Source organism: Passer montanus, unplaced genomic scaffold (assembly GCF_014805655.1).
Source record: "Passer montanus isolate IOZ18808 unplaced genomic scaffold, ASM1480565v1 scaffold135, whole genome shotgun sequence".
Classification (NCBI taxonomy): domain Eukaryota; kingdom Metazoa; phylum Chordata; class Aves; order Passeriformes; family Passeridae; genus Passer; species Passer montanus.
In genome coordinates this window covers 105304-118064 of record NW_024360386.1, presented here as the reverse complement: position 1 = coordinate 118064, position 12761 = coordinate 105304, and the positions used below count along the sequence as shown (strand labels likewise).

General features: G+C 44.7%; 1 protein-coding gene across 1 annotated transcript in view; it reads left to right on the top strand.

Moving 5' to 3' along the window:
* The window catches only part of EXOC4 (exocyst complex component 4), a 316410-nt gene that overhangs the window by 229714 nt on the left and 73935 nt on the right, over positions 1-12761 (top strand). The window contains exon 11 of the mRNA XM_039699489.1: positions 7823-8042. Coding sequence (XP_039555423.1) covers positions 7823-8042 — 220 coding nt within the window. The remainder of the gene's footprint in view (positions 1-7822; positions 8043-12761) is intronic.

Sequence of the window (12761 nt, the reverse complement as noted above, 5' to 3'; positions counted from 1 at the left end):
CAGCCCTCACAAGAGGTGAGAGGACGGAGAGCAGGAGAGCTGAACATCCATCCAGCCACGCCTGGCTGGGGTCTTGGGATGTTTGGGAATGATGAGGGAGGAATCTGAGCTGCAGGGCACGAGGTGAACATCCCTCCACATCATAAATTCCCAGATCTGATTAATTCTGCCTCTACATCTCCTGGCCCCAAATACGAGCCAACATTCCCCTCTGGAGACATCAGAAGAAATTGCACCTTGAGAGAGTCCCGTTACATCAGAAATTTGTGTCCTTCAGGTGGCAGCTGAGCATTAAAGAAACAATATTTTTAGCAGCAGTTGAGAGGTAAATTTTAATTTAATTTTTTTTTTTAACCCAGAGTGTTTGTGGGTGTTTGCAGGGCCTCAGAGACAGTGAAACACTGATTTTTCTGTCACACCTACAGGGGAAGGAGGAGGCATTTCTTACCTCAATCTCATGGCTGAGCAACCACAACACAGAAATCGATTCTTTAAATCTTGTATTTTTTTAGCTGCTGTTAAAAAAAGAGAAGTCCTGGGCTCTTTCATCTTCCAGCACTAAAGCTCTCAGCTCTGTGGGGACACAGAACCTTTTTACAGTAACCAAAAGAATTATCTGGAGTAGCTGAGCCTTTTCATGGTTTGGGAATTCGTGTTTGTACAGGGCTGAATTTGGTTATTATTATCCAAAATAACCCATCAAACTCAGCTTGGGGTTATGGGAACAACTCTGCCAGGCGCTTGGAATTAATTATTAATTAATAATTTACAGAAAAACACCCCAAATGTTGTGTTTGCTGTTAGCAGCAGTCATTCCTCTGGTTGTCACCTTCCTGGATATTTTCTAGGCTATTTAATATTTTTAAATAACAGAAAATTCATTTTTTTTCTGGTATCTGGTGATATTTTGGTCTGGTTTTGCTAATATTTAAAACACACTTAAAGCAGCAAAAACTCCTTTGAGTCTCCCAGAGCTGTGTACACTTCTTTTAATAATTTTAACTTCTTTTAATAATTTTAAAATTTAATAATGTAACTTCTTTTAATAATTTTAATCATATTTTAGGGTCACCTAGAAAGGATCTTGAACCTTTTTTGCTCTCTTTGGGGTGACTTTGTACAGAACCAGCTCTATTACCTGGCATGGCCATGATGTTTATCAGCAAGGTGTGAAACACCAATCCTGGGGTGGCTGATCATGGACCAAAATAATTCCCTGCAGGGAAGTTTTTAGGCAAAACGCTGTGATTTTTGTTACTTTAGGATCTGATTGATTGGTCTTCAGTGGCAGTGATCCATGGTCCATGGGCTGACGTGGATTATTTGAATTTAATTGCTTTTATTGTGTTCCGAGCTTGTGTGATGATCAGGATCCTTTGTTCCAGAAGCTTCTCCAGGCCTCACTCTGCCCTTCCAGGGCCTGCAGGGCTCCAGGGGAGCTGCAGAGGGACTGGGGACAAGGGACAGGAGCCAGGGAATGGCTGCCAGTGCCAGAGGGCAGCCATGGATGGGATGTTGGCCATGAGGAATTGCTGGCTGGGCTGGAATTGCCAGAGCAGCTGGGGCTGCCCCTGATCCCTGCAGTGCCCAAGGCCAGGCTGGACACTTTGGGACACTGGGAGGTGTCCCTGCCATGGCAGGGGTGGAGTGAGAATCTTCCAGGTTTTTTCCAACCCAATTATTTCCATGATTCCATGACCCTCTCCCAAAATTCCCACTGCTGAGGTGAGGTGGATCCTGAGTGTGTCATGGACAGTGTGGGATCTTCCAGGTTCCTCTCTTGCTTTCATGTCCTCAAACCTTCCAGAGCTCACAATCCTGGGTATTTTATCCCCGATTTTCCTGAATCTGGAAAACCATTTTGGATTTTTCCATTCTGTCAGCAACTGGGATCCAGCTCAAGGGATTTCTGATGTTTCTTTAACATTTCCTTGCTCTGTGGAAGCTCCCCAAAAGGTTCATCCCAGGTACTCGGATGTTTCATGACTAAGGCAGAGAACAATTCAGGATCACACAGAAATGAAATGTAAATTTGGGCTGAACATCAGAAAAAAAATTGTCTTAATAAGGCTCTGTAATATTTGATATTTTTTCCTGTCATTCATTTGTTTGAGGAGAGGATTTCAGATATTATTAGCATCATCATTAAGGCGAGGAGTCGTTGATGCTCTGCGCTTCCAGTGCCTTCTGTTCCTCTTAATGAATTTTCAGAAGACATCTGAGAACAAGGAGGCAGAAGAAAGCCTTGGAATTGTAGGTTTCTAAATCAATCCGTGCAGCTTTTTCAGGTTTTATGCTTTTTATCCCACACTTTCAGCTTAGGTAAGACAGAGCTCACAGCCAATTAAGTTGTGAGTTAGAATGAATTAAATTTCCTGAAATGAGGCGCTTTTTTTTTTCTTTTTTAATCCAAATGACTGTCATTTACCAAAAGCTACTTCATTTCCCTGAAAGTGCTTTTCTGTCTAAGGGGAATGCTTAATTGCAGCCACAAATCACCTCAAATGCTTTTATAGGAGGATAAAACAAGTTGAAAATTGTGCATCATTTTAAAAATGCAGGTTCTGAATTCAGGATAAGGTGCAAATTTCTAGAGTAACACAGCGTTTTTGGAGAGGACTTTTAGGATGTATTTTTTTCCCTGCTGTTAAACACTTTCTTGTTCTTGATAGAGACTGAATTCTGTTGGAGTGAGGCAGCCAGCAGCATTTGAAATTGAAATAAATAAATAGCATCGTGTGAGGCTGCGTCTGCCAGGCAGAAAATAGGGAATATCTCTTGGCTCCTTGATGCCACCCAACATTTCCCATTTCAAACACGCATTTTCAGTTTCTCGTACTTTGGCTGATCTTTTATTGCCAACTGGGGCTGTTTTTTTAGAGAAATACATCTGAGATACTTGTTTTTTTCCGAGAAGGAGGAGAAATTCTGGTTGAATTCTGCTGAGTTTTCCTTTGGCTGGGAATTTCTATCTCCACATTTCCCAGCAAGAGGAATTGTTGGATAAAGGGCGTGGAAAATAACCCCAAATTTGGCTTATTTGGACCCCTTGAAAGAAGTGTCAGGTTCACAGTTCTTCTTCATGGCAGCCAAAATTCCCAATGGACACAATTCCAGCCTAAATTCCCAATGGACACAATTCCAGCCAAAATTCCCAATGGACATGATCCCAGACGAAATTCCCAATGGACACGATCCCAGACTAAATTCCCAATGGACACAATTCCAGCCAAAATTCCCAATGGACACAATTCCAACCAGAGCTCAGCAAGGCCAGCCAAAGGCAAGGGCTGGTTCCTGAGCTGGCAGCTCTCTCCCATCATAGTTTTTTTCTGGGCTCCCAAATCTGCTGGGCTCCTGGTAGACAAACACAGGACGACCAAGTGGGATTGGGAACCATGGAAAATAAAAGTGTTTTTTTTATTATTATAGCTTTTTTTACTGTAGCTGCAGCTAGCTCTGAATTTTTTGTTCTTTCTGTTTCTAAAGCCTGCTTTCCCAGCTTTCTAAAATTCTTCTTACCTTTTCTAATTCCCACAAACTGATGGTGAAATTCCCACAAACAGCAGGGATGTGATGGGATGAGAAGGCAGGAAGAGGGAAGCTGGGAAGCAGAGAGCCATGTGGGACTTTGTGACAAAAGAGTCACTCTTGGTGTCACATTTATTCAGGTGACAGTTAGACTTTGCATCCCTAATTCATGGAATCCTGGAATGGTTTGGGTTGGAAAGGACCTTAAAGATCATCCAGTTCCAACATCAACACCTCCCACTGTCCCAGGGTGCTCCAAGCCCCATCCAACCTGGCCTTGGACACTTCCAGGGATCCAGGGGCAACTCTTCCTTCTCTGAAATAAAAAAAAAAAAAAAATTTAAAAAAAATCATATTTTCCATTTTTAATCTGTTCTTAGAGGAATTCTGAGTAATCATCCCAATCCAGGACGTGAAGGGTGCACCAGTGCTGCTTTCAGTGTCCCAGAAGGATTCCTGGTCAAGTCGCACCTACACCTGGAACTTTGTGACTCTGCTTGAGCCCCTGGTCCTGTGCCCAGTGGGATTTTGGAGGCTGAAGCTCCAGAGTGGCTGCCTGGGTGCAGAGCAGTGTGGGACTCACTCTGCCTGCTGGAAATTTGGAGAGGTCATCTCTGAACCACAGCAGACCCCAGCAAACAGGATCCCAGTTGTCCCCTGAGGCTGTAAAAAGGAACTTGTCCCACTGGATTATCAAATCCAGGAACTCCTGGGCTGTTCCCTGCTGGAAGCCACACTCTGACATCCATAGTTCTAATTTTCCTTTACCTTTTCTCTGCTCCCATTTCCCTCAGCAGAGATCTTTGGGATTAAATGAAGACTTCACTGGTTTCCATTCCCATAATAATTTCAACAAACTATCCTTGAGCATCCCAACTGAAGGTCTCCCATCCCTATCCTCCAGTTTTCCATGCCCTGCAAGGCTTCATTCTTAATAACTCCCTGCTGCTGTCTGTGGAACCCCAGGACATCCCTCTGGGTGCCCTGGATGGCTCAAAATCCTGGCAGGGGCTCGGAGACCCTGGCAGGAAGCCAAAGACACCTGGGAATTCCATCTCAACCCACGGAGCAAATTACCAACTTTATATGAAGAATTAAAGGTCACAAAAGTTTAGACAGCACAATAGTAGTAGTTATAGGGTGAAAAGAGAAATTTTGATGATTTTTACTACAGGGGTCCAGGAGACAAGATGGAGGGATCTGGGCGTTGTCCTGTTCTTCTTCCTTCTTCTTTCCAGCCTCCATCTTCTTGGTGATGGTGGCACTTTGGGATTGGCTTAGAGTAGAAAGTCACTGTCTAACATAGGTGATAGGTATTGGAACATAACTGTAAATATCGAATATGTAGTTTGTAGTATAAAAGACAACACCAGCCCTGTGGGAGGGCAGTGTGCCTCAGGCCGACCTGCAGAACAGACCTCGGCAGGCCAGAGAGAGAATGTTTGAGATAAGAAATAATAAACAACGTTGAGAACGACAGCCAAAGACTTCTGACTCCTTCTCGGACAGCTGGGCTGGAGAAAAGAGACTTTAAATACAACTCAGGGTCTTCTTGACCAGAGGCGATCCGAGACTGTCCAGTTGAAATCTGCTTCCTAAGCTCCTGATCATTTGTTCTTTATCACAAGTGGTGCTGAGCACTCACAAATCCCCTCTCACTCTGTGCTGTCTGGCAGCTCCCTCATAATCCATGATTATTTTATGGTTCCTCTCAAGGAAAACAGGGATATGGTTTGATCCTGACCAGCATTAGGTGAACTCTTGTCCTGTCCGTGCCAAGACGTTAAAACTTAAAAGGACACACCAAGGAGAAGTTGTCTGGAGATGAAGGCACAGATCTCCAGGAAGGATCTGGAATGGTGATTAATGCCAGGCACTGGGAAGCAAAAATTCTTGGTGACAGCATTTTCCAGCACTGACATTTAGTCTGAGACACTTGGGAACACCATCAGGATGTTGCGGGATGAGGAGATGCCACTCCTGCTGTGGGTCAGCACATCTGAGCTCTGGTGGTCTGCATGTAGTCATTCTTCCTCTAAAAAGCTTCTTTTACTTGGTTTAGCCATTTTTAAAGCATTTTCTGGATTTTAAAAGTGTTTAAAAGTTGTTCCTGTCACTGCTGGATGATGCTTATTCCCAGTATGAGCTAATGATCTTCTCCTTCCCACCTGAGTGGGGTTTAACAGTAAAATTCACATTTTGGGGGAGTTTTGTGCTCTGTAAATAAACTTATAAAGGAAGAGTGAGAGATTTACTGACAGCCATGAAAGGACAGTAAATGAGTTCAACCCAGTCCCACCAACCCTGGCAATGTCCCCTTAAGGACATGAGTGGTGTCACACAGAGCTGGTGACATCAGCTCTGATATTTCTGGGATCAGATCCATGGAGTCTCTGCTCTTTTCCCAGAAAATTCCACTGTTTCCCTGTTTTGCAAAGCTGATTCCCATTCTCACCCTGTGAAATCCAGGGAATCAGGCTGCCTGCCTCTGTGATTCCCCCCCTGCAGCATCTCTCCCCTTGGAGAGCTCCAAAGGGATCCCCCCACGGAAGCTGCATTGTCCAAAGGTGTCACTCCAGACCCCTGGAGTCAACAGGGAGAGGATTTAGGGAGAAAAGAGCTCAGATTGGAAAGAAATCATCCATGGAATTGGCTCCTCAGTCAGTGCTGGGAAGGGAAGCACCTCCTTTGGAGTGAGAAACGTGGAGGTAGAAAATTATGGATAATTAAGCAGATCTCATTGAAGGGTTTGGGAATAAGGTCAGTGGTAAGGAATAAAATCATGGAATCTTTGAGGTTGGAAAGGAGCTCTAGGATCATCAAATCCAACCAAACCACGTTCACCATGTTCATGGTTTTGTTCACCATGCCCTCAGTGCCACATCCCTGTTTTTTGTCAGGGATGGTGACTCCACACTTCCCTGCTCTGCTTCCTGACTTCTCTCTGCAAAAATTATTCCAAATATCCAACCTAAACCTTCCTCAGCACAACCCAGGACAGCATATCTCAGTCCATGATGGCTCCTGATACTCAATCCCTAATTGTTTTGAAAGGAACACCAATTCCACTGCCTCAGATGTAGTTAAAGACATGACGAGGTAATTTCTGGAATAAACTCCTCCGTGGTAACCAGATGGCAGCACAGAAATAAAGAGATTTTGCAGGAGATGGCAAACATTTGGTGCTAAAATATTCCCAGAGTCATCCTGCTGCTCTGTGTGCTCAGGATGGGATCCTGGGATGGAACAATAAAGGGTGATAAAAATACACCATAACACAGGCATCCATAATGCAGGAGGATAATGGCATCATGCATAGATATTGCTTTTATTTAATGGGGTTTTTTAGGATTTTGGGCTGGAATATTCTGTTGTTCAGCTTAGAGGTGGGGGAACCCACCTGTGGGAATCAAGTGACCAAGCCCAGAAGGAAGCTTGGCTTTTTAAAGGGATTTGTGGCATCTTAGCTTTTTTAATGTTGATTTTATTTTTATAAGGACATCTTCCCAGCACGTCCCAAATGGAAAAGCCAAATTTTTTAATAAGGATATCTTCCTAGCATGTCCCACATGGAAAAGCCAAAATTTTATAAGGACATATTCCCAGCATGCCCCACATGGAAAAGCCAAATTTTTCTGTGAGGATATCTTGCCAGCACGTCCCACATGGAAAAGCCAATTTTTTTTATAAGGACATATTCCCAGCATGTCCCACATGGAAAAGCCAAATTTTTCTATGAGAATATTTTCCCAGCATGCCCCACATGGAAAAGCCAAATTTTTCTGTGAGGACATCTTCCCAGCATGTCCCACATGGAAAAGCCAAATTTTTGTGGCACAAACAGGAATTTTGCCTGGGATATGGATTTTCTCTCATTTTATCTGTCCTTCTCCAGCAATTTAGTCTTTATCTCACCAATTGTTTGTATTTTATCTTTTTACCTTGTGGACCTTTTCTCCTGCATGGAAAAGCCAAATTTTTGTGGCACAAACAGGAATTGTGCCTGGGATGTGGATTTTCTCTCATTTTATCTGTCCTTCTCCAGCAATTTAGTGTTTATCTCACCAACTGTTTGTATTTTATCTCTTCTTGGGTTTTTTTTTGTTTTGTTTATTTTTTTTCTAAAACTACCTTGTGGACATTTTCTCCTCTTCATTCCTCAAGCTGGGACAGTCCATGGTCATTCCCACACTGCTTGGCTCTGAAATGTTGGAGTGGCAAAGGCAACGCCAACAAATCCAAATCATCTCCACGATTTAATTACAATTTTCTTTCTCTTTCTGTGCTCCAGGTTCATCCAGGAGATCGAGTTGGCCATGGAGCTGGGCCCAGCCAAGCAGTGCCCTCTGAGGGAGTTCCTCACCATGTACATCAAGAACATCTTCCTCAACCAGGTCCTGGCCGAGATCAACAAGGAGATCGAAGGCGTCACCAAGGCCTCGGATCCCCTCAAGATCCTGGCCAACGCTGACACCATGAAGATCCTGGGAGTGCAGAGGCCTCTGCTGCAGGTAGGAGCTGAGGGAGCCCTCAGGACAGCCCTGTTGTCAGCCATGACCTGGGTGTGCATCCTATGAGGAAAAAATGTGGAGCTGCTGGAGCAGGTCCATGGAGCTGCTCTGAGGGCTGGAGCGAGCCTGGGAGAGCTGGGGGTGCTCACCTGGAGAGGAACAGGATCCAGGGAGAGCTTCCGGCACATTCCAGGGGCTCCAGGAGAGCTGCAGAGGGACTGGGGACAAGGGACAGGAGCCAGGGAATGGCTGCCAGTGCCAGAGGGCAGCCATGGATGGGATCTTGGCCATGAGGAATTGCTGGCTGGGCTGGAATTGCCAGAGCAGCTGGGGCTGCCCCTGATCCCTGCAGTGCCCAAGGAAGGGTTGGAGCAGCCTGGGACAGGGGAGGTGTCCCTGGAATGAGCTTTGAGGTCCCTTCCCACCCAAACTGCTCTGGGATTCTGGGATTTGGGACACTCAGAAGCCATCCCCAGGGATTTTTATGGAAAATGGGGATGGAAAAGAGAGGAAAAGGGAAGGGAGACCCTTCATGGTTTCCTGAGATTCCCAGTGAAGGCCCTGGGTCCATGAATGTCCTGGAGAGGAGATGGATCCAATGTCAGGCTGGGAGAGCTGGGAATGTTCCCTGGAGAAGGGAAGGATCCAGGGAGAGCTTCCAGCACATTCCAGGCCTGCAGGGGCTCCAGGAGAGCTGCAGAGGGACTGGGGACAAGGGACAGGAGCCAGGGAATGGCTGCCAGTGCCAGAGGGCAGCCATGGATGGGATCTTGGCCATGAGGAATATTTTCATGTCTCATTTTTCGTGTCTCATTTTTTGTGTCTCCTTGAGAAGTTCGGGGGACACCTGCCAGTCCCAGGGCTGTGCCACCAGGCTGAACAGACATTCCAAGCTCCCAGGAGGAGCAGGGATGGGATCTGATCCTCCCAAGCACGTTGGTGATTGATGTGGAGCCCCACGGCTCCCTCCGTCAGGAAAAGCTGTGAGGGATTTGGGTTGCAGATGGAACATTTGTAGGAGAGGTCTCCTTTGAAACACCTCTTCTGAACTCCAGTGTGGAGCAGTGATAACAGCAGCAAGTTGTCACCCCAGCTCCATGGGGAACAGGAATCCCACCCCAAAATTCCATATTTCATGAGTTGCCTGGGACTGCAAGGAATGAACTGACTCTGGCTGTTGGTCACGTCAAGCTCTTTTAATCCTTTGAAGTTATTCCCTCTTTCCTGGGAAATCCTCTCATCAGGGATGGGTGATGCTGGCAGAGTCCTGAGGAAGCAGCACCTTTATCCCAAGATTTGTGGCCATTTTCCATCCCAGTTTACAGCTGTAAAACACAGGGATATTTTAATACCATAACTGTATTATTGTTACCATTTCCAGAATTTTTGATGGATTAATGGTCACTAACTGTGCCTGTCTGGGTGCAGCAGGGCTGGGATGGTCATTCCAGAGCCAAAATAAAATCAAATTCCAGAAGTCCCTGGAGGGGGGAACAGCTTCTTTAGAAAGAGGCCAAAATTCTCTTTACAGGAGCTGAAATGATGTTTTGGTGCTGCACAGAATCCCTGGATTGTTTCCTTCCCAAGCTTTACCAGCCTTAATATGGATAAAGTATTTTTTGTGGCTCATGGCTTCATTTCACATGAAAATGTGTGCCATAATATCAATATATTTCCTCAAAGTTCATTCAGGGTTGAAGACTCAGAGTGGCTGGGAATTTTCTCGTCCCGTTCCTACAGTTTGTTTCTCTTGAATGGATGGAAATTATTTTGAACTGGAATTATTCTTGGTCAAACTGTCTGTGGTCAGGAGGTCTCCTTGTTCCCGACATCACAGAAGGGTAATTCTCTGAACAGAGAAGAAAAATTGCTGCTTCTTTGAACCAACTCATCCAAATAGCTCCCTAAAATAATCCTATTGATTTTCCATTAAAGGGAGGGGGGGAAAAAAGGTTATTTCTGCATGACAGTGCTGGAGCCTCATCTTTGCCCCATCACCTCGTGGATGTGATGGAAATGTGGTGAATGAAGCTCTCCCCCAGCTTTTCCCTGTTCCTGGTTTAGCCACCCCACTCTTTGCCATCCCAAAGATCTCTCTGAAGCCTCTCCAGCTGGGATTGGAGCAGCACTGGGGAATTTATCAGCCCCCACTGATAAAGCTGCTTTGGGATCACTGTCAGCACACGTTTGAGCTGAATTAGATGAGAGATAAAAGATTTTCAAGCATTGTGTCCTCACAGATGAATCGCCCACTCCTGTAAAGATTATCCTTAAAAAAAAAAAAAAGTCCTCTCTAAATATTCCATTTTACTGCCTTGTTTTCCATTCTTCCCTCCTCAGATGTAAAACACTTGAAACCCTTTTCCTTTGAATCACCGTGAAACTCATTTGTCTCAAAATTATTCGGCATTAAATTTCAGGCTGTAATTGTTTAAATCGATCCTAAATTAGGCTACAAGTGCCTGGACAGCTTCTTGCAGCCTGTTCTTGTAGGGTTCTCAACGAGGTGATAAATCTTCCCACCCAGGTGGTCACTGGCCATAAAAACCTGTTGCTCCATCTCCAAAAAAATGCAAATCACTTCCCTCTGGAGCAGCAGAGTGGGATTTTTCCTTTCCTTCAAAGCCTCTGTTGTTTCTTATCTCAGCACGGTGTGGATGATGCACCTGATACTTTTTTGGCCAAACTCCAGCAGCTGAAAATCCCCCCAAAAAATTTAAAAACTCCTTAAAAAGTCGGGGTGTGCAGCTGTTTTGGAGGATAACGACTTTCTGCAGCTAATTACCACAGCACCCACTCCATGCATGGAGTCACTCACTCGTGGCTTTCCAAGGAGACATCCCTGAGAGCTTCTGGAATGTTTTCTTCCCATCAAAATGAGTGGTTATTAAGGAGAAGGATGGTCCCAGCTAGCAGCTTTTGATGGCTCACCAATGCTGATGGGCTCCACGCTTTGATGGAGGCTGGATGTTATTATTTATTATTGTAAACAAATTAATTGTCTTTCCAGGCTGGCTCCCTGCCAGCAGCATCCATTAAGGAGCAGGCAATGGCTGATCCAGGGGGTTTTTCCCATTCAAGGATCATTTTAAAGCAATTTTAATGGTTCTGAGCCTCATATTTCAGGGGTTTTTTGGGGTTTTTTTGCAGTGGCGTGGTGTTACAACCAAGATGTTTTCAATTCTTGTTTATGTGTTTCATATCAAGAGGGTAAAACCCACCGACTGCAGAATTTGTGCTAAATCTCCTTTTCTAGCTTAAAACGAGAGACAAAATTATCTCCTGGTGGGAGTCTGACTCTCCCTGTTGCTTCCAATATTTCCTCAGATCATTTCTCCTCCGGGGTGGGGAGCACTGAGTGCAGTTCCTGCCTTTTGTGGAAGCTTTCAGAAGGCTCCCGTGTAAGTCGGCTGCAGTTCTCCACCGAGGAGTTCTGAGCTGCACAAACCCAACTGCTCCAGGCAGAGTGTCAGGGTTTTAATTGATTTTAAAAACTCAACTTCCACTGGCATGTTCAGTGCATCCCCGGGCAGGGGAGTTGCGTGCGGACATTTTCCCCCGGCAGGCAGAATCATTTTAGAATTATTTTAGAATTATTTTTGTCCTCCTCAGATCTGCAGAAGCGGAGTCACGCTTCACAACCCATCCCACAGATGTGAGGCACGTCTGACCTGAAGGGATCAGCCCCGTGTTTGAGGCCTCTGGATCCCCTTAATCCCTGAAATCACCAGATGCCTCTTCCTTGTCATGTGTGGGACTTGGTCAGGAACTGGATAACCCTCATGATGAATCATTAAACTGAGGTTTATTTTGGCTTTAAAAGGACTTTAAAGGGTTGGAGGGGACCTTTAAAGGTCTTTCAGTCCAGCCCTGCTGCCATGAGCAAGGACATCTTCAATGTGAAAAATTCCAACCACTAGTTTTTAACATTTTAAAAGTTTAATAGTAATAAAATTATTATAAAAGTATAATTAGGGTAATAAAAATTTGGACAATTTGGATTAGGACAATACGAGACAATAAAAACAAAGAGTTAAGGGCTCTCCAGGTACCTCTTTCTGGGCAAAATAAGTTCGAAAAAGGAATTAACAGAGGATTAACCCTTAAAAACAACAGCCTGTTGCATATTCATACACCTCATCCATGATGCATAAATTCCATTCAAACACAGGATTCTGTCTGGTCATTCTCAACTTCTTCCTCTTCAGGGCTGAGCCAGGCAGGAAGAAGTTAATTTATTCTGATAATGGAGAAATAAATTCTCTTTCTCTGAAAGATTTAGGTGTCCTGTGGCTGCTGTCCCAGTGCAAGTCCTCCTTTAAAAAAAAGTATCTATAGTTTCTATTTTAACATTATGTTATAATCTAAAACTATATTTAACACACTACTTAAGAAAATTAATACAGGATAACTTTCTAACACAACACAAATAATATTCATTTGAATATTTACGAAAAATCAATCATAAAATACTCATTTTTCACATTCCACTATCCCAGACTGCTCCAAGCCCCATCCAGCCTGGCCTGGAGCATCTCCACTGAGATTTGGGTGAAAAACGTTTATCCTGGTCCTTTTTGAGGCCACCAATGTGTTTTGTTCACCTCAGCGTGACTCTGCCACGTTCTCCCCTGGCACAGGGTGCCCAGAGCAGCTCTGGCTGTCCCTGGATCCTTGGAAGTGTCCTTGGACAGGGCTTGGAGCACCCTGCGATGGTGG